Genomic DNA, 21,253 nt, shown 5'->3' on the forward strand with positions numbered 1-21,253 from the left:
CGCACTCAGTTGCCCTGCTCATTTCAACCGACCACCCTGACAATACGTATAAAGGGCACTTAAATGCGTTTTTTTCTAGCCGTCGTTTTTTCCCCAATAATATTTGAATATATTTTGAATCCTTCGCTATTACTTTTGAAGGACTGTTTGATGAGTTTGAATTGATTTTCATTAGGAAACTTTTCATCGTAATTGAAATAAATTAGATGAGTCGGTTTGTTTTTTCACATTCATTTCTCATTTCTGCATCAACTCGTACGGTCGTAGCGGGTGACAAAATGTTTATGTCATGTGTATGTGTAACGTGTGTGCACGATCGTACAAGCGGCGGTGACAATTTTGCGGTCAAAATCGTCAAATTTTTTACGGAAGGATACTCTACATGTACATCTAACAACGAGTCAGCAAAGGTAGGCCTAGTTATATGTAGTTACACGATAAACCCTATTCGATTTTGCTAAATTTTGGTAATTTAGAGGGAATACTTAGTTGTTTTCGCCACATTTTACTCGGTAGCGTAGCCCAGTGAGGAATCGAACACCGTTGCGTGTAGTCCCATGCGTACATTTTCTTTCTGTACGCACAATGCCATTATAATACGCGGTCGGTCGTTATGGACCCGGTCGGTGGGTTGAACACCTACCATACTATCTAGTCAGCGTGGTAGTAGTACAGTATACTTAAATACGTACCACCTGGTCAAATGATTTCTAAACATGCATTTACTCACCTTACATATTCAATAACCAACAAATAAGTCCATTGATCGTTTGAAATGCAGCTCTGCTCTGCACACAAACAGTCGGTAGATACTGTACACATATGTTATACTGTATATCATGTTCAGCACATGCAGTATACAACAGTCAGTTGTTTGATCTGAACATGGATGGAGGTAGATGATCTGAATGTAGTGAGGATCACCTTGGCTTCTTGTACATGGTGTCTTTGAAAAGCTTAACTTGTTTTCTCCCTTTCAATAGCCAAGTCTGAGCAATAATTCTATACCGGTTTACACAGCGTCTAAGGGTTGTTGTTTAATGTTGGTATTTCTATGTGTGTGTGTGTGCACTCCCTTTTATCTTTCTCTATTTGTCTTTCTATATTTCATTCTTTCCTTTTCTTTTCATTTTCAAGTAGTCCTAATTTTTCCTTTCCTTCCTATCAGTCTGTTGTTTTTTCCTCGTAACTTTTCACAATTTCCTATTCAAGCTTATTTTCTGCCAATCACTCTGTTGTCTTTTTCTTCCTGCTCATCATTCCCTCCCTCTACCTTTTTTTGAAAATATTTTTCCTTCTGTTTCCCTCTTGTGTCTGTTTTTCTCTATTTCTTTTCCAACCTGTGTAATTCTCTTTCTTTCCTTGTTATTCATCTTTCCTTTATTTCAGTTTCAATTCAATTCATTTCTCTTCTATTCTATAGTAAATATGCTGTCCCATTTTTTTCTTTTTTCATTATTTTTGTGTACTCCTCCTTTCTTTTCAAGCCTATCAATCTTTCCCTCTGTTTTCTTACAATGTAGTTTCTCTTTGTCATTCCTTCCCATATTTTTTTCTAATTTGTAAATCTTTTAGTTTATTTTTCCCCCAGTTTTACCTTTTCAATACTCTACCTTTTTATTTATTTCCTCCCCCTTTTCCTATTCTGTTTTTATTATTGTTGTACCCATTTCTTTTCTCCTTCATCTCTCTACTCTGTCCTCTCACTTTTCTCCCTATTTAATTCAGGGCTGGTGGGGGGGGGGGGGGGGCACTTTTTTGCAGCAGGTATAGGGTCTGGCTTCTTCTTTGGTGGGCCCCCACCTTTTTTTTTTTTCAGAAAATCTAGGGTATGACTTTTTTTTTTTGTCGTGCTACTTCTCAGTTAATGTTGGTAAGGAATTGCCAGTGAAAACTGTGAAGATCTTTGTTGTTGTTTTGCTTGTCAGCCGATTTTGGTAGACAAGCTGAAAATGAATTGACGTCCCTATTCCCATGAATTGGGCCCACCACTTTGAAAAACTTGGCACTGCTGTAATTTGAAGTCTATTTTGCTTTTGGAGTGGCATTAAATCACAATTTTGACATTCTTACTTCATTCGAGCACACCTACCCACACACATACACACAACATCATTGAACAACAACAAAACCCCTAAACCCCAATCAGCCACTAATACAAGACTTGGTACTTAAGGTAAATAAATGCTTTCCTGCTCAATACCCCACCACTTGCCAAATGTGCACTCATGTGTGTATCCGTGCTCATGCGTGAGCTTTAAAAAGGGTAGTAGGGTAGGGTAGTGTAGAGTGATGGTCTTCTGGTATGGTATTGCAACCAGCACACACATGTGCAACAATGTGGTGGGGTATTCTGCTGTTGTTTCCAAATAAATGACTATTAGAAGAGTGTTAGTATTCTATACTATTTTGCAGCCTTTGATGTATACATCCAAGTATACATATAATGCATACTATTTCATATTTATTTATGTAATCCTTATCTTCAAGGTAAACTCCCTTGGTCTCCAGTTCAGTCTTCAAGCCAATGCATCGGCAGTGAATGAGAGGCCTGGCGGCAAGTCAGCACAGCCACCTCATGTAAGTCCTCTCCAGTCATTTCACCTTTCAGTATCATGATTTGTCATGTTTCTCTTAGATATTCCCAAGTATTCATTGCCAATGATACACATGCATGTTTAAGATGCTTAAAATGAGGTTTAAGAAAAAGTTGTTTCAGTGAAATTGACGTAATTTAAGAAACTATAAAGTGCAGATACTGTAATAGAAACATTATGATTATAGAATGCAAGCAGTGTCCTGTACAAAGAAATCTTTTTTTAAAAAGTCATCTTTAATATTCAAATGACATAACGTCAGTTGCCAAGAATTTGTCATGTTCTGAATACTTTTGATGACCATAATGACTGTTCTGAGATATGTAAGAAAGAATTGATTTGTCTTCTTTTTGAGAGGAATTCATATCTTCATTATATTAAATTTAGTTTTATTGGTAAAAATTTTAATGACAAAGCAAATAAGGAAACATAAATGTACGTACCAGTATAGACAGTCACGTTTAAATAGCAAGTTTCAATCCAACAATAACAACAAAAGAATAGGCATTTGCTACTACAATGTATATTTGTTTGATTCAGTGAGAAGCTTACCTAGCTGCTGTCATATCATCATGTCAAATGTGATGCAACTAGATTGTTTGAGAAAAAGAGGTGACCAACAAAATGATGGGAGGGGGTGCCCAGAGTAGATGTGAATTTGGTTGAGTTTCCTTTGTGCTGCCACCCTCCTCCTTTCCAATAGAAAAGAAAAACAAATAAATCTTTGTAGTATATCTGCCCATTAGCAGTATTTCTCTAAAGATCAATTGCCACTTACACAGCTTGTTAAATAGTAATAATAAAGAGAAGACATTTCAGCAGCAAGACTTTCTACTGTAACTGATCTTATTCCTTTTACATGCTTTGTATATTTCATGTCTGTTTCCATGAAATTGTTTATTTTGTTTTTACTTTTTATGCCTCCGTAACGAAGTGGCCGGAGGCATTATGTTTTCGGGTCGTCCATCCGTCCGTCCGTCCGTCCGGTTTTGTTTTTGTCGATACAATGTATCTCAAGAACCGTGTGGTGGTTTTACATCAAACTTGGTATGAGGGTATATCCTTGGGGGATAATACTTTGTGTGGATTATAGGGTCACAGGGTCAAAGGTCAAAGGTCACAGGTTATTTTTGTGAAAAAAAATTGAAATTTCATGTTTTTCTCCATATCTCGCAAATGGTTCAAGGTATCTTCATGGAACTTAGTATATATGCTTGTACCAATGGGCAGTGATTATCTAGGGAAGTTGGGGGTCATGGGTCAAAGGTCAGGGGTCAAAGGTCAAGGTCAACTCCTCAAAATATCACTACTTTCCTTAAAATGCAATATATGCCTGAAGGTTTTTTTTTTTTTAAAACTTGATGTATGGCATATATTACCCAATATATATATTTTTGGGGAAGTTTCTTGCCAAAAGGTCAAAGGTCAAAAGGTAAAAGGTCAAGTGAAAGTGCTAAATTGCACTTTTTCCTCCATATCTCGAAAGTAACTCAAGGCATCATCATGAAACTTACATATTTATGCATGTTCAACCTAACAGTGATTCTCTTTGGAACTGTGAGGTCAAAGGTCAAAGGCCAGGTTTAGATAATGCTATTTTCCCATTTGATACTGAAATTATACTTTTTCTCAATACCTTGAAAATTAATCAATGCATAAACTTATAAAAGGGTCAAAAGTCAAGTAAAAATCATCAGTTCCCCAAATACCTGCACTCTGACATTTTAATCATTCATCCAATTGAACCTAGTTCTAGGAAAGTGAACATTCAGCACATTTGTGTCAAACCTGTCATTTTAATATTTTGCCAATTGTGTGAAACTGTCATCACACATTGTCAAGACATTGTACTATAGACCTATTAGGAGAACCATGCATTATGGCGGAGGCATATCAGTAGCCGTAGCGATATATCTAGTTTTATACAACACCTCAGAATGATGTCGAATTGTGATTGGCCAAGAACATGTCACATGACATTCAATAGAAAATACCTATCAAACTCATTGAGAGTGACAGCCATACAATAGGCCCCTGGCATGGGCCTATAGCACGGCTCGAAGGTACTATAGCACGGCTTCGCGGGGGGCTACTAATGCATGGCCGCTCACAGAGTTCTGTGGCTCACACCCGTAGCAAAGCGCCAGCAAACTACATTGTACAGTGTACGTGCTGGCCGGCTGCGCTGCGCTGCCGGTAAGTCTCACAGACCAGGCGCGGCGGAGTACTGCAACGTTAACGTGTACGCGCAGTTACTTTACCTAGCTAGTTGCATGTATCGCGGCCTGTATACACCTAGCGGTACTGCTGTGTTTTTACTTTTGACTCTGATCTGCTACGTGGACCACAGTGATCCCAACATCAAGACTTCATTTCAAGTTGAGAAACCGTAATTTGATTATTTTTCTGTGTTTTTATACAAAATCATTTTCGGAAATAGACAAAGTCTAGACCTACTACTAGATCTACCGACATCTCAGATCGACCTAACAGTCAGGCCTAACTCGATCTAACGTTAGCGTAGAATGGGTATAGACCCTGCGGAGTTCGTGATTCCTGTGACTGTGTGGTCGAATCATGACGAGTGTTTGAAAGCAGTACACAGGGTGGTTTACAATTCTCTGCCTAATTGTTACATTTATTTTTGGGCCTTCCTGAGTTGGCGGTCACTAATTTTGTATTGTGATTGTGGACAAGGTGTTGTATAAAACGAATAATTTATGATTTTGTTCGTGCATTGGGGCACGTAATACCGCACTCGGCGCGAGATTCGCCACTGGTCTATTCAACGCGGCGCTACGCGCCTTGTTGAATAGACCAGTGGCTCATCTCGCGCCTCGTGCGATATTCGTGCCCTATGCACTCACAACTCATAAATTATTCGTATAACATATAATTTATGATAATCTCAAACACACATATTGTCTCATACACCGTGTTTGTTATTAGGCCAATTCAAAGAGCAGAAAATTTTATAAACATTCAGAATTTCTCAAGGGTGGTAGTCAGTAGCATACTAAAGTCTTCACGTTGATGATAAAGATAAAGTGATAAGTTATGCTGTGTAATAAGTGGGCTTTTTGTATCATCAGTTCTATTTTTGGTTGTTGTTGTTATTTGTCTTTGTTTTTAATCTTTACCAAATGTTATACGTAAGCTAGTTATTTAATTCTCTGCATGAGAAGGAGGTCTGTGCAATTTCATTTTTATTCAAAATCACATGATATACATGTGTATTTCACAATGCTACAATAGATCAAGATAAAGAGTACAAACTTGTATTTCATTTATTTACATGTTGCAATCTTGAAATGTATGCATACATTTTTTTTTGTGTGTGTGTACGTGTGCCAGCGATTATTTGGGTATTGTTTGTTTGTTTGTTTGTTTGTGTGAGTGTGTGTCTAGTAGTGCATTTGTGTGAAGAGATGTACAGTACATGAATTTGTGTGCGGTTGTGTTGTATACATCTCATGCTGTAAATAGTTTATTTTTCATTAGCTAGCTATACAATGTAGGTATTGAAACTTTAGAGGGAGCTATACAACAGCAAGATGTATTTATTGTGATGAAAATCACTGCTATTATAGTGCTAACAAAAATCCAGCTGCTGTAGACCCTCAGACTCAAGAAGTGTACTTAAAAGTACACTTATGTTCTTTGATTGCTGTTTTTTTAAAACTTGGTTTGTTTGTTTGTTTGTTTTTGCACATGTACTGTCTTTAAATGAAAGAGAACATACCGTAAAGTTCCGTGTATAAGACGCACTATTTTTTCGCTGGAAAACGTTGAAAATCGGGGGTGCGTCGTATACACGGGTACAGTCGAATCACGGAAAAAAATCCGTCATGTACACCCAATTTTATAAGGCCAACTTGGGGCCATGTATGCCCATCGACGTTTGGAAGGTAAGCAATCACTAAAACTTACGGATAAAAGAGCGATCTTTCGATCTGGACACACACAAAAGCTGCAAATACGAGATAAACTTACATCGGCCTTGTGCAGTAATGATGTATCAATCTGGCCATAGACAACAGCTGTAACAGCACTGCTGTGTGCTACCGATGTCAGTCTACCAAGCTACCAACAGCCAACCTAGTAGCTGGAATACGCGATGTACAGGTATCATTACTAAATTACCGATACCGTAAAACTTATCAATGTACTAGTATCAATGGCCATAGACAAGGATCGACACTATGTCACCGTAAATATGAACGATGTGTGAAGCATGCATGCATATCCATGTCGTTCGTTTGCTCTTCATTTCACGTGTGCGAGGCCAGCTAGGATAGCATAGCTACACTGACTAGGGACTCTGCTGTAGCTAGCTAGCTAGCTAGCTAGCTAGCAAGCCTTTGGCAAAGGCAGCAGCTGCAGAGAGGCTTTTGCAATGGACTCGCGTGCACACAGCGATCGGATCGAAGCGCGCTTGCCTGTTTGCCCGCTGTGTGTGCAAGTCCATTGCTCTCTGTGTGCGTGTGCTGAAATTATAGCGAGCTGCCTTTTGCAAAAGGCTAGCACTGTGTATACAAGCATGGTACAAGAGACACACATGTTACTGGTAACAGTGCATGAGTGTAATTACCGTACGCCCCGTACGCACCGTACGTCTTGCCGTATGATCCCTCTGCTACACTTGTTGATGTTTTTCTTATTTTTCGTGATGAACCTTCCAGTCTGACATGCGTCAATATGCGAGACACCCTCTGCTATGTATGACAGCAAAGATCGTACTGTATACTCATGAGTACGATATGCATGACACATGTACCACGATTGAAAGGCGAAACAATAGCAAGTGAGTACCGAGACAAGTCTCGCATTTTGCGTCTTCCATATTTTGTTGATGTCCGATGAATACCGTTAAAAGAAAATATAAAAGGAAACGAAAAATAGAGCAAATACATGCTGCATTCTAGGGAAATTTTGAGCTGAAATGATATGTATGACACACGCAATATTTGCGTGGACATTTTCGTGGTTTTTTTTTTTTTTTAATTTTAGGTCCGAAATTAGGGGTGCGTCTTATACACGGGTGCGTCTTATACACGGAACTTTACGGTATATGCATTGAGAATATTAATTGTTTTATGTGGGTTGGTATGAAACTGTTTATATTGTATTGCAAATAATACTTGATGTAGATGTAACATGAACACATTAAATTTTCATGCTGTGTTTACCTGTGCAAAACATATCCAATGAATGCTTTTTTGATATGGTTACATTTGTACAGTATCTTTATTTAACCATTATTTTACCTATTAACAATATTTCTGATATCTTTCAAAATCAATCGTGTCATTTGTGCACAACAGCCAACATCAGAAAGGAATGACCCTCAATTAACTGTGTAAGAAATTTGTTTTACTTTCTTCTTTTTTTAAAGTAGAAAAACGTAGTCAGTCATAGTTTTATTTGTACAGACAGAGTACCAGTAACGTGGTGTAATGTAAGTTACTGAATGTAGAAAGTAATCTGTTAATTTCTTTGATATTTGTAGAGAAGGCATGAGAAAGTGAAATCCCTCAATTTTCATTTAGTAATTGAACCCACTTTGCTTTATTGCCTCTTTACAAAAGTACAGAAAAGCTGCTTGCAGTTTTGTCTGTTCCTCCTTAGTCAATGTGTGATGAATGACAGGGATTAACAATTTGCATCTTTCTTTTTTAATTGATTTGATGTCAGTTATTATGCCTCAGATCTTATGATCTACTGTAAAACATGATATATTCGCGGCATGAAATTTTCGCGAATTGGAGCCGACAGCCTTTTTCGTGGCATGAAATTTTCGCGAATTGCTACTGGCATTCAATGCATGTAGTGTAGACAAAAGCTTTCGCGTGCATTTTAATTTCGCGAATTTTGGCGCTCGCGAAATTCACGAAATTAAAATGCACGCGAAAATTTCTCGTTTTACAGTATCTGAATGTCACAGTCTGTATGTAAAGAATGAATGTGCAGTGTGTAATTTCCAGTCAGTAATGATCTTTGACAGGCAAACTTCTCATGCATTAAACCAACAATTTCTGTATGGAGCAATGCAAAACTCAGCCCAAATTTAGAAGCTAAATCATTTATGGCAGTTTAAAGAATCACTAAGTCATGCATAAGTAGGTAATAATTACATGTAAGTAAGCTACTAGAATGATTATAGTATATATGTATAGATTATTAATTAACGATGTGCACTTTAGGGATTTTTTTTTTATTATTCAAACTGCAAAAAGTAATTGGCAGGCAAAGCACGGCAATACGAAGGTATAGATTTGACTCTCAGTGACTTTTTATATAGCATTAGGGCTGTGTAAAGAAAGTTTTAAAACATGGACCAAATTTACTTGTTTGTACAGTGCCGCAGATGTGTCAAAGATGTTATTTGCTGTAGTGAGCCATTAGGTTTATTCTCTTCTTTTCCTTTCTAGTATTATTAATTGAGCTGGCTAAATAAGTTATCTCACAGAGTAGTGAAAATCTGAGTCAACTTGTTCATCTGGCTAGTTAAAGACAAAAACAAAGCAATACCCTCTCTGAAGGAAGGAATGGGCAGTAGTATTAGAATGAAAAACAAGTATTTTTGGGTCTTTTTTTTCAGGGGATATTTAGTATTTCATACAGGGACATCATTGAAAGACTTGCTCTTTGTAACGGATTTACAGTATCTCACATTTTGTTTTTGTTGTTTGTTAGTTTTGTTTTGTTTTGTTTTGTTTTGTTGTGTTTTTTTTTTTTTTTTGGGGGGGGGGGGGCTGGATACAGATAAATGCAGCACCAGCCCATGATACGGTCTCTGTCCTGTTTTCATCAAGGTATAATATCTCCTTTGCTGTAGTTGCTGTTCTAAACTGGAATATCAGTTCTAATGTGCATGAATTAGAGTGTATGTAAAACTATAGTGCCATAACTGTTTCATGAATTCTGTATTTTAGAAAACAGTTAATCTCTTAATAGGCATTAATTATATCCCATGTAAAGTGTGTATCATCTGATATGGGTGAGTTCTTTTCTCCGAACATCCACAGTTTGCTCACCTTGAATAGCAGGAGTGCTCAGCATACTATAGACTGATTTTTTTGTTGTTGTTTTTTGTTGTTGTTGTTTTTTTTTTTTTGGGGGGGGGTTCTATCTCTCTCATGTGTGATTGTCAATAGGTGCCATATTCCTCACAGAAATTCCGTCATTATCACTGCCCATTGACCTGGGTGCTTCTGAAGTTGGACTTCTCGCATCTTGTCAATTAATTGATCGCTTGTGCCTATTCAGAAGTCAAGCAGTGGTTTTCTGTGAAGGCTAAATGAAAAGAAGATCACCTTGTTCTTTCAGATATCTCTTTGAAGTCCTGTAAATGCATTTAATGCATAGTACCCTCTTTTCAAATACTTGTCAGTCTCCACACTTGATAAGGCCTTCACTTCTAGATGAAAAGCAAACATAAAGAGAAAGAGAAAATGAGACAGAGACAGATCCAGACAGAAATATAGATCAACACTAACAGACAGAGAGAGGGAGAGAGAATGAGGAAATGGGGGGGGGGGGGGGGGATGTGAGGAGGAAAAGAAAAGGATGCATCGTAATGTGACCCTGGACTGTGTAAATACAATATGAATGGGAGCCAATGGGGGTTGAAAAGAACTTCCACTGAGCCTGGGGCATGGGAGCAAACAAAAAGTGTGCATGTTATAATCTCTCCCATTGTTATTAGGATCCCTTCTTTCCTATTACAAGATAATTGTATTTGAAAGGTTGAAACTCTTTGTGATAAAACAACACAATGGATTTCAACCCTATAGATGCCTATTGATATGAATAAAAAAATATACCTTATGATATGAAGCATTCTTTTTGCTGATTTTTAATTTGTATTTGATTAGATTTCTGTGCAGTAGATGAATATAAGTTGTCCTTAACCCCCCCCCCCCCCCCAAAAAAAAAAAAAAGAAGAAGAAAAAGAAATGAAAGAAACTAGGCTGAACTCCTCCTTATTTTTGACTGACATTATCAGGTAGTTATTGGATGAGTTTTTTTTTGTTTTGTTTTTTTTTAAAGCAAGGTTTAGTCCACACCCCCCCCCCCCCCCCCTTGGCACTGCAGGAGTTCATCTATTGATAGAACACCTCATTCTGTCAATAGCATCCTGGCATGAAGCTTGTGTGCATGTTTGTTGAGCTGTGTCGGCAGGTGTCGTATTGGTTTCAGTTCAGCATGCAGGAGGAGTTGGTTAATCATCGATGGAAAAGCGCAGGCATAAGTACAGATAAACAGCAATACACCTCCAGTAATCGTGGCCTATGAAATCAAGGTGTCTCTTCCTTAGCAACGGGCACCCAGAGTGGAATGATTTACGGTTCCAACATTCTTGAAGAGGATTGGTCCATGTTTGCTCAGAGGCGAAGTTCCTATTTTTGTTTATCTCCTCGTGAATTCCACAAGTTTGGCGTCGATATTCGGTGACAGCTTCATCTAGAGAGTTTTGTCACAACAAAATTTTGAATCCAGGCATTCAGAATGACTGCGGTATTGTCAGAAGTGACATCTTCAATTAATGGACTACAAGAGTACCATGTTTTTTCCCAAGCCCTCACCTTTCATGTAGTGCGCAAGCCTCAGGATGGCTTTAGGTGGAGTTAGCCTCATATTTGACGGGATTCCTCTTTAGACCGGTGAATGGATATAGGTAGCCGTTAGGTGCCGGCTGAATCGGTCAAAACAATAGCCAGTGCGTAAGTTGCTTTTTCGAGACAGGGCTGTGGGATGATCTCAGTGTGATATACACCCCTGTAAAAGGAAACTTTTTGCATACTGAGTGTTTCGGTGTCAGCTGTGAGTTTGTACTTGGTGGAACTTTGCTGTCAGGCAGTGACCTCTTGATCCCTTGCAAGAATCACAGCGGTTTCAGATGTCACAAGTTTGAAATAGTTTGTGAGGAGTCAAGGGCGCATTGCATGATCCTTTCTGCGGTTGGACCTGAGCTCATGGGTGAAAGTTTAAGTCAAGGAATCTGATGATGCCTATAAGGAATGACCAAATTATAATTTGCATAGCCTACCATCTCAAGTCTGGTGCTTTACACCTTGGATGATAAACTGGATTGATTCAAGGGCAATCTGCAACATCTGTGCATTCATTGACTGACTTTTGGCAGGCAGTTAAGCTTTTAAAACTATTTCAGGAAATGTGCTCTGTTGTCATCATTTGCTCAGCACATACAAATATGGAAACTGTCTGTGGATGCTGTCGATGTCTTATTGGAAGATCCTGTCTTTGTTGGAAGATAAATTTAATGTGATCAGTATGTCTTCTGTGAAGAACTGGGAACATGCCTGCATTCTATGCATTACTGTCATCATTTGGATCAGATGACCACACGTTGCCGCCATGAGTATTACCCCTTTCAAAAGATACTGGAGACATTCTGAAGGGAGCTATTCCATTCTTGATGCAAAACTTTTTCTCTTGTTTTTTTTTGTCTGTTTGTTTAAGTTCATCAATTCAACAGATGAGGGTGGAGTGATGCTTGAATGCAGGACCTGTGCAATTGCTACATGTTCATGTACCTCAGTTACCATCCTGAGTTTTGGAAAGAGCGTGAAATTTTCATTTGGAATCCGGCTTTAGTGTACCGGTACCGGTAATTATGCTCAAGGCCTGCATGGTATTCAATAGAGTGTTTTTGTTGTGGAACAAAGTGGAGGGAGATTTCATTCACCATAAAATAACTTGCCATGAGGAAATCTCAGGATTGCAGGCGTTCAGCAGATGCACTGTCATTGCCTGTCATTTCAGTGGTAAGTTTTAAAAAGAAAACTTCATGCTGAAGCTGAAGATACTGATAAAAAACAATTTTTTTTTTGTGATCAGTGACATGTCACCCATTTGATTATAGTTATTGGTTTCCTATCAAACTTGAAAGTTTTGTCAAAACTCTAGGGTTGTATGGTTGACATCACTCAGAACAGGGCCGTTGGGAATGCCAGACGACTGTAGAACAATTCATCAAGGAAAATGAGTTTGTATGTGGGCCGGTACATTCAAACAGTTGTAGTTTTGTGGGTTTTTTTCATCAGAACAAAATATATCTTCATCTTCTTTTAAAGTCCCTCTACATGTACACATAATGATATACGTGTATGTTCTTATTTCACTTTTTTTTTAAATGAAAGCTTTCTGTTTCTGTTTTGATTAAAATCCTTTCATCATGTTGAGTATCGACATACTATATGTAGCTGCTTGTACTCAGCAGGTTTTTTTTTTTTTTTTTATTTTTTTTTTTAGAATTGAGCATTATGCGTATCATAAAACCATAAGATATTGATCCGTAAGATATTGCTTGTATGGAGTATCTTGGGTTGTTTCACAAGTTTTACATTGTCTCTTGTGGCTGTATATCATACAGCTTGTATGTAACTATAGTTTGTTGATGAGAGGATGGTCTAGTTTTGGTTGAGATTGGGCTTCAGGTTTCCAAATTTTTAGTAACTAAGTAAGGTAATGAGAAACCTCTTATGAAATATTAAAGCTCACACAATTCTATTGAAGAGGAATTCAAAGTTTATTTGATAGAAATTGGTTTTGAAATGACTGAAATATATTACATGTATATCTGAAAACAAAGAGGCCCTCTAAAAGATGGGGGTAATGACCCACCTTTTATGAGAACCAATTTGTTTTACTTTGTTTTTGGATATCTCAGCCATTTCAAAATGATTTTCAGCAAGTAAACTCAGAATTCCTCATAGAATTGTATGCTCTATAATATGTCACATGTATCTTATCTCGCTTAAAATCAAAATCCGTACCTCAACCTAAACTACTGTATGTCATCCCTTTAACTACAAAGAACAAGAAAGTTTGGTTGTTAAAGTCCATCATCTATAGCCTAAAGTTTGCATACACATTCATGTACGTAAATTATCTCCTCATTAAATTTCATTAACATACGTTCGTTGAATTAGTTTTCTTTAAGTCATGGTCAAGAAACTTTCTGAGAATGAAGTAGTCATTTATTGATGGGAATCTGTTTGTGTCGTTATTTTGTCTGATATCAGAGGATGAAAAAGCTGCAGGCCTATAGGCCTGACAAATTCACAATGTACAATTGTATGTCCTTGGATAAAGCCACAAGTATGTTGTGTAAATTGTTGTGCATGTTTCTGTGTGTGTGTCTGAGTGTGTCTGTGTGTGTGTAAAACACAGTTTTATTGACATTCATCTTCATAATTTTCAATCAGTTGTGTATCATACTTGTAAATGTAATGTTTTCTCTTTGATGAATGATCATGACTCTGCATCATCACCATTAATTTTTGTGATTTGTTAAGACTGATTTCCGACTGACAGTGAAGAAGGTGCCAAGTTCTCCCCTCATACGTGTGCGAAAGAACAGCGAATCTTCACAGGAGGAAGCCCATTCCACAGAACATGTAACCCAATGACCATGAGTGTCTTCAAAGCAACTTTAGCTATTCACACATTATCCACAATTTCTGTAATTGATGTTTTTTCTCCTTGGACAAGACAGCAGAGGCATGCATTCTTCACAGAAGGACTTTATACTTTTCATTGTTGTCATCAACTCTACTGATAATAAATTTTACCAAAAAATAAAAATAAAAGAAGGAAGTACACCCATAGGTATTTAAACGTTTTTTTTTACACATTTCTCATTTGAAGCTAGATTAACTTCCGTTAAATGAACAAAACAAAGAAAAGGGAGGGATTTATAATGTTTGGAGTCACTTATACAAAAATCAAATATCAGAAGAAAAAAACACATCTTGGAGCTGAGTTGGATGATATATTTGTAATACATACAGTGTATACAATGTGGTGCAGAAAATTGTGTCAGACTTGTTATAGTTGCATGCACATTCAAGCAATTTGATGTACTGTACATGTTGTCATATGATGACAGAAATACTGAAGATTAAAAGTTTATAGTGATACGTATATTTGCATCCTTCAATGCATGTCAGTCTTGTCCAGGGCATAAACATCACTGTTGTACTCATATCCATTGCACTCTATGGCGATGTCATATCAATATCTTATTGCACAATTCACTGCAGCAGGAAATGGGACACACCTGCACATCATCATTCACCGCATGTATGGAACAATTAATCAATTTGTGTTCACATCTGGTAAACTTGTGTTTTCACCATTGAACCGCTGAAAATTGGCCAGAGATGTAAATCATGCTTTTAACTTCACTCAGTCTCAAATTTATATCAAAAAGATAGGAAAAGCACCAAGTGTAAAGAATACACATGCTGCTGCTGCCATATTTTATGTCAAGTGCTCACTGAATGAGCTTCATGTATGCTGGCCTTCATTTTGCCTTTAGTAGAGTTCAATGAAGACCTTATTTTTGTTCGTGATTCCCTTGTTTTTGCACAATGTATATCACTTACGCATACGGTACAACATGTATGTTATGCTGTGTACATACAACACCATGACAATGTTATCATACTTGTCACAATGGTACGGCACACATTGTGGGTGAAAGTCTTCTTTATATATGCCTAGAACACCAAAGGTGCTGGGGGCTTTGTTATGACCTTCTTTTCTCACTGAAACCAGAGAAGTAAATTCATTTTGGCACATGGTGTACATTATGCACTCATATTCAATGTGATTAGCACTCATTTACGTGTTGTTATCAGCTTATCACTTCTGTATTCCATATGTACCTCATGTGCACTTTATCTTGATGGCGGGATTGTAGGGCCTACTGTACGTCCTTTTAACCTGATAGATACATAGTAGCTTGAATTAAGTTGGGGGTTGCTAGGTTAGGATATAGGGTTTATCACTCTATGCCCTAATTTGTTAGTTGCTGACATTGATCCTCCAGGTTGCTCAGCAACCATCAATCAATAGCTGCTTGAGCACCATGCTCAGGCTGTGATGCTACACTCAATGCATGTAAATGTCCTTGCCATGTTTCGTCGGATCAGATTGCCTCAAAATCTATTTCTTTACTTGTTACTAGTATGTAGAGCCCAAACATGTTTTAATGCCAAAGTGGGAAAGTCTTAATGTGAAGCAGACAACAGGACTTTAGACTTACAGAGAAATTTAATTCATGCAATGTACTTCTATCACTCTGTGCTTCATTTTAAAGGCATTATTTTCCATTTGCAGATGAAACAAAACCCAGCTTTAGTGCTTCAAAATAGAAAATGTTAAGGGTAGAAACAACCAATGTAAAAATGTTAATCAGTATAATCTTATTATCAATGTTAAGTATAAGTTAAATACAAAAATGTAAATGATAGTTATATTAAACTTGTTTTTAGAATAAACCATCTACAGTTATGGTTTATCGTGAAAAAATAATGATATCTCCTTATATTTTAGGCTTTATTGTGAAATTTTGTATGGTAGGATGTTTTGTGATAGAACTGACCTACACATGTGCATCAAATGTGGTAACTCAAACGTTTTTTGTTTTTTTTAATCACTGCTCCCAATGGTAAACAGACAGTACTTTTATTGTGTAACATTGTCTCTCAGTTTGTTTGTTTGTGAGCATCATTTTACAGCATTAGTTGAAGTATATGTTGCCTCAAGCAAGTGAATTTATGGCATCCTGATAATCAATGAATACTCAATACTACTGTGAAGAATTGCAGCTGTCACAGCTGCTACTTTTATATACATTTCATCTGGTATTTCATATAAAGTAGGTTATGATGCTTTACCTGAAATGTTTCATAAACACTAGACGATATACTGAAATCAACTGGTCAGTGTATGATGTTCTAAGTCAAAGCTTGAAATGTAACTTTTTTTGTTGAAATGGTGATAGATTTTACAAAATAAAATCAAAACCATAGGGATCTATTTCAAGGTTGATTGTGTACACTTGTTTATCGGTGACACTTTCAAAAACCCGATGAGTGAAAAATCCTTTATCATACTACAGTGCAGCTGGATGAAGCTGTATGAAGCTGTATGACTCTACAGCTACTTAAAGTCAGCATTTCAGAAAGAGCAGCTGTTTTCTTTGTTCACGTGTGAATATTTGTGCTCACCGGCTCTCAATGATGTGATGGTTTATGATTGATTTCTTATGAGAGAGCTGGCAAAGTCAGACAAAAGCAGATTATTTTCGGTGCAAAGCTGCGATTCAACAGCATTTCTTGTACACCACCAACACACCTGCACGGTTAGCTCATAAAGTCACAGCTTGCTACATTCTAAATTTAATCATAGTGCTACTGTCAGTAATGTTGGATGTTGCATTCTTTCTTTTTTTCATTTTTGTACAAATGGTTCGATAAAGTCTATCAATGTCAACTGTCCGTCAGAGCTTGGGGCATTTGTGTGTGTGTGTATGTGTGTGTGTGTTTAAACACACTTGGACCTTTTCAATTCTGTATTGTTTGAAATCTTTTATGTGGTATTCTTTTTTTTGGGGGGGGGGGTCAATTTGTTTCAACCCACTCCCACCTTCAAAAAGGGGGGGGGGCAGTTTTATGGAAAAAGGAAAAAAATGTTGTGTTTCCTATAATGTTGACTGTGAATTGAGTTTGACTTTCATTAGCGAGTATTTTCTACCCTGTGCATGAATCTGTGTAGAAATGAACACAGGTTCACCTTTTTGTGTATTTGTTTGCAGTATTTGGTCTCCAAAGCACCATCCACTTGATAAATGCACTTTGCTTTTTGCATGTATTTGTGAGCTGATTAAAGGAAATTAGTTATAGTTTGAATGCTTTATATAAGAGCACCTTTAGATAACTCATTCATATCTGATGTTACAGGAAAACCTGTGTAGACACAGATGAGGGTTATCAGTTCATATGTGTGTGTTTGGACCCCCGCGGATACTTATCACTCACAATATATTCAAACTGAATACAATGCATCCTGCCTTTGGTACACTACGTGATGTATTAAGGTGTGAATGTTTGCATTCATAAGCTATATCATTTTTCATCTCATTTGTGTATTGAGAGGAGACAAATTCTTGTTTCTTATTTACATTTATGATTGCATTAAAACTAAGATTGTAAGATTATAAGATTTTATCAAACTCTTTTTACTACCAGTGGGGAGTATGAGGGTCTCAACAAGAACGTATTTAGATTAATGAATAAGTGTATAAAAATGAATCTGCAATAATGAATATGTGTATAAAATGAACATATTTACAGCAACAAATACAAATGTTTGCTACTGCCAACAAAATTTTACATGTTTGTGTTGTAACTTGTATTTATACATTATACCTTCAGTTAAGTATACAATGAATAGCATAGACCCAAAACAAAACAAACAAAACACTGGAAAATGCATTGTCTACCAGGCATTTCATTCAGAATTCAAAAAGAAATTTGTATACTTGCATAGATGTGATGAAATGAGCAGTCATCTAGATCAATTTTTATTGACTGTACGTCTTTCCCCAGTCGTGGCCTGTGAGATCTCTTAGATAAATACAATATATCTTTATACTGATATTTATGCTCTTTTTTTTATATGCATATTTTTAAAAATTTTATCTTGAGCAGAATTCAGACTTCCGACTCGGAAGGGAGCAAGGTCATGGTCACCGGTCAGCATTCCAGCATGACTATCCCTCCAGCCAGCACTCACTGCCCAGCAGTAGACGATACAGCCAGCCCGTCTCTGGTGATCCTCAAGAACCATCCCTCTCTGCATCCTATGGAGGTATCTCTATAGTTATATTTGAAGTAAAAAATTTGTGCTTTTTTTTTGGGGGGGGGGGGGTGGGAGGTGTTTTGCCTTCATAGTTTGATTCGTCTTTAAGTAGGGGTACAATGTGTGGGGGTTTTGGTCAGGCATGGCGTTGGGCGGGTATTATAACATTGGAGTTATGTGTGGGGTTGGTCCTCAAATGTAAATTCAAGCATTTTGGTGTACATGGTGTAGTTTATGTGTGAAATCGGCCAGTTTTGTGTATTCGCAAAGTTTTGATAAGGATTTGATTTTTTATTTTTTTTTACTATTGGCTTGAAGTAACACAAATTAAACTTTACGTAGGCATTTTGTTTCTTTGTTTGTGTGTGTGTCGTTTCTCATAGTTTGACAAGGAGTTCGGGGATGAGTTCTGACTTAGAATGAAGCCTCCTTTTCATATGCTTGCCAGATTAGTCCTTTGCCTATACCAAGTAGTGGTGTTATCAGCATTAATTGGGAATTTTGCTATTGCAGTATGGTTAGTACATGTGATCAAAATTGATATGATTGAATCTAGCAAGAATATCACTGACTGGCTTATCATGTAGCCGTGTGATCTGATATAATAAATACTCTCATTCATTCTATAAGTGATATGTCTGCCTCTGCTGGAATAGTAGTTATGACTGAGGATCAAGGGGAATCAATATGATTTATAAATTAGTTCACTGTTAAAATGGTGGAAAACAAATGCAAGTGGCAGATGTTACTGTATGAATGAAGTAAAACATTCCTTTGAATGTCCAATACCCCAGTGTTTATAATGATACTGCCATATTTGTTTTTCAAGTGAAAGTGATTAATAATTGTTGCATTAATTACTTTTTTTTCATATATTGTTAGAAGCATCACAGCAGTAAGTTAAGATCTACAATGTATAGAGATCTTGAATAACAAGATGACAAATAAAATGTTGTCTTTACCCCTGGATTTCATGTTTTATTTTTAATAACCAGAAGTCTCATGATTTTTGTAACCTTGTGTTTTTGTGTCACCACACTGTCATGCAGATTTTATCATCTCACATTAATCGTCAAGTTTATGCATTCACATGGCAGATTGAATGTTTTTAAGCTACTTTCTGCACTGAAATTGCTGTAATGCCAGTCTCTGCCTATTGCATATTTTATTGATTTAAGAACTGCACTAGTGACAAATTTAAAACTATTCCTTCTCTCTCACACGTATCTTATTCTTAGCTTGCTCTATTGATGTGAGAAAGCCTTGCTACATGATTGGTTATAGTAGAGTCGGCTTTGTACTTGATTGCACAGCTTGTCTTGCTACCTTTCTGTGAATTTCAATCTCAAACTAAACACATATCAAAATATACCAATTGATATTACCGGTACTGTAATTTCTGACTCATCTTCTTTTCATGTACTGCATTTTTCATTCTTCTGATGGCATTTCAAGTTTTGGCACATTCTTGTTTTGTTGTGCATCCAAAATGATATTACAGAACATAACAGAATGATACCCATGTATATTGTATATGACTACCCCTTCCTCTGTAACCCTTCCTCCAATCCTTCCAACCTGTTCCTCCTTACCATTTCTTTCCTATTTTTCCTATCTAATCCTTCATCTGTACCCCTTCCTCCCTACCCCTTCTTCCTTAAATATGCCTTCCTGACCCTTCCTCCCTACCTCTTCTTCCTTACATCTTCCTCCCTACCCTGTCTTCCATATCCCTCCCCATCCCTTCTTCACCCTGCCTCCATAACCCTTCCTACTTCTTCTTCGGTATCCTGTCCTCCCTGCCCATTCCTCCCTACCCCTTCCTTCCGCAACCTCTCCCCATCCCCTCCCATTTTGGGTCCCAGGACACTCTGACCATCGCACCCCACGTCACAGGCAGGTGCATCACCCCGCCCCCGCCTTTGCCACCCAGCTGACAGACCTAGACCCCAGCAATCTCCGACAGCCCACCCCGCCCCGAGATGAGATGCCCCCGGTCTTCACGCACCACCCCCATCCCCACCCCCATCCCCAACACCACCGTCCCCACTCCCAGGGTGCCACGCGGCTGATCCAGAGCGCGGGCTCCGCCCAGTCACGACAGGTCAAGCCAACATCCTATGTTCCAGGTAATATTCTTAGAGACCTTTGCAATCTTACCCATTTCATGATCTTTCAAACAGGGGTCCTCAATTGGAACATATATATACAGTGTAAGGGGAGGGTCACCAGAAGAGGGTGTGTTGCATCATATTGTGACAACAGGTGCATTGACATTTGAGTTACCATGGTATCAAATACCACAGGAATTTGTTGGCACCGTTCTTATCGGAAAAATACCACAGTAATAGAACTGCAATAATTCACTTGGTACCATTCTCATTCACAAAGTACTGTGATGTTTCTGTTAGGCACTGCACATGTGCATCTCCCACAGGAAGTATGTCGGGTCACAAGAGAAATACACCACTGTACGAATCGGTGGTCTTTTATGTATATGACACGATTCAAATCTCGCATGCAGTTTGAATTCACACCCTAAATGCCACGGTATTTTGCAATGTATTTCATGGTGTATTTGTGTTCACATTGAGAATTACAGCATTAAATATTGCATTATTTCACTGCTATTGTGAATGCACCTTATGATGTACCACATCATTTCATAGAAAGATCATAAAGTAAAAATCACACAGAAAATTCATATTTTGTCTTCTGTAATTGCTGACCCACAGAAGGCCTCTGTGCCATTTGAAAGAATGAAATGAAACTGCTTTGTATCCCTTGTACTGTTTTGTTTTTGTTTTTGTTTTTGTTTTTGTTTTTGTTTTTTTTTTTGGGGGGGGGGGAGTTTCTCATTGCATAATCAATATGCAGTTATTATATTTATAGTTAAACTATTGCCTTTCCCACATCAGATGTCACATTTACAGTAATATTGTCATGGGTGTTCAGAAAATTTGGAAAACGTTTTACCC

General features: G+C 37.6%; 1 protein-coding gene across 1 annotated transcript in view; it reads left to right on the forward strand.

Annotated features, from left to right (window-relative positions):
- The window catches only part of LOC139710212 (leucine-rich repeat-containing protein 49-like), a 48,886-nt gene that overhangs the window by 832 nt on the left and 26,801 nt on the right, over positions 1-21,253 (forward strand). The window contains exons 2-8 of the mRNA XM_071622146.1: positions 2,491-2,580; positions 13,922-13,972; positions 15,829-15,851; positions 16,333-16,366; positions 16,459-16,467; positions 18,122-18,284; positions 20,141-20,404. Coding sequence (XP_071478247.1) covers positions 2,491-2,580; positions 13,922-13,972; positions 15,829-15,851; positions 16,333-16,366; positions 16,459-16,467; positions 18,122-18,284; positions 20,141-20,404 — 634 coding nt within the window. The remainder of the gene's footprint in view (positions 1-2,490; positions 2,581-13,921; positions 13,973-15,828; positions 15,852-16,332; positions 16,367-16,458; positions 16,468-18,121; positions 18,285-20,140; positions 20,405-21,253) is intronic.

This window comes from Diadema antillarum, unplaced genomic scaffold, assembly GCF_040938485.1.
Source record: "Diadema antillarum isolate AM-2024a unplaced genomic scaffold, OU_Dant_1.0 seq00001508_RagTag, whole genome shotgun sequence".
In the NCBI taxonomy this organism is placed as follows: Eukaryota; Metazoa; Echinodermata; class Echinoidea; order Diadematoida; family Diadematidae; genus Diadema; species Diadema antillarum.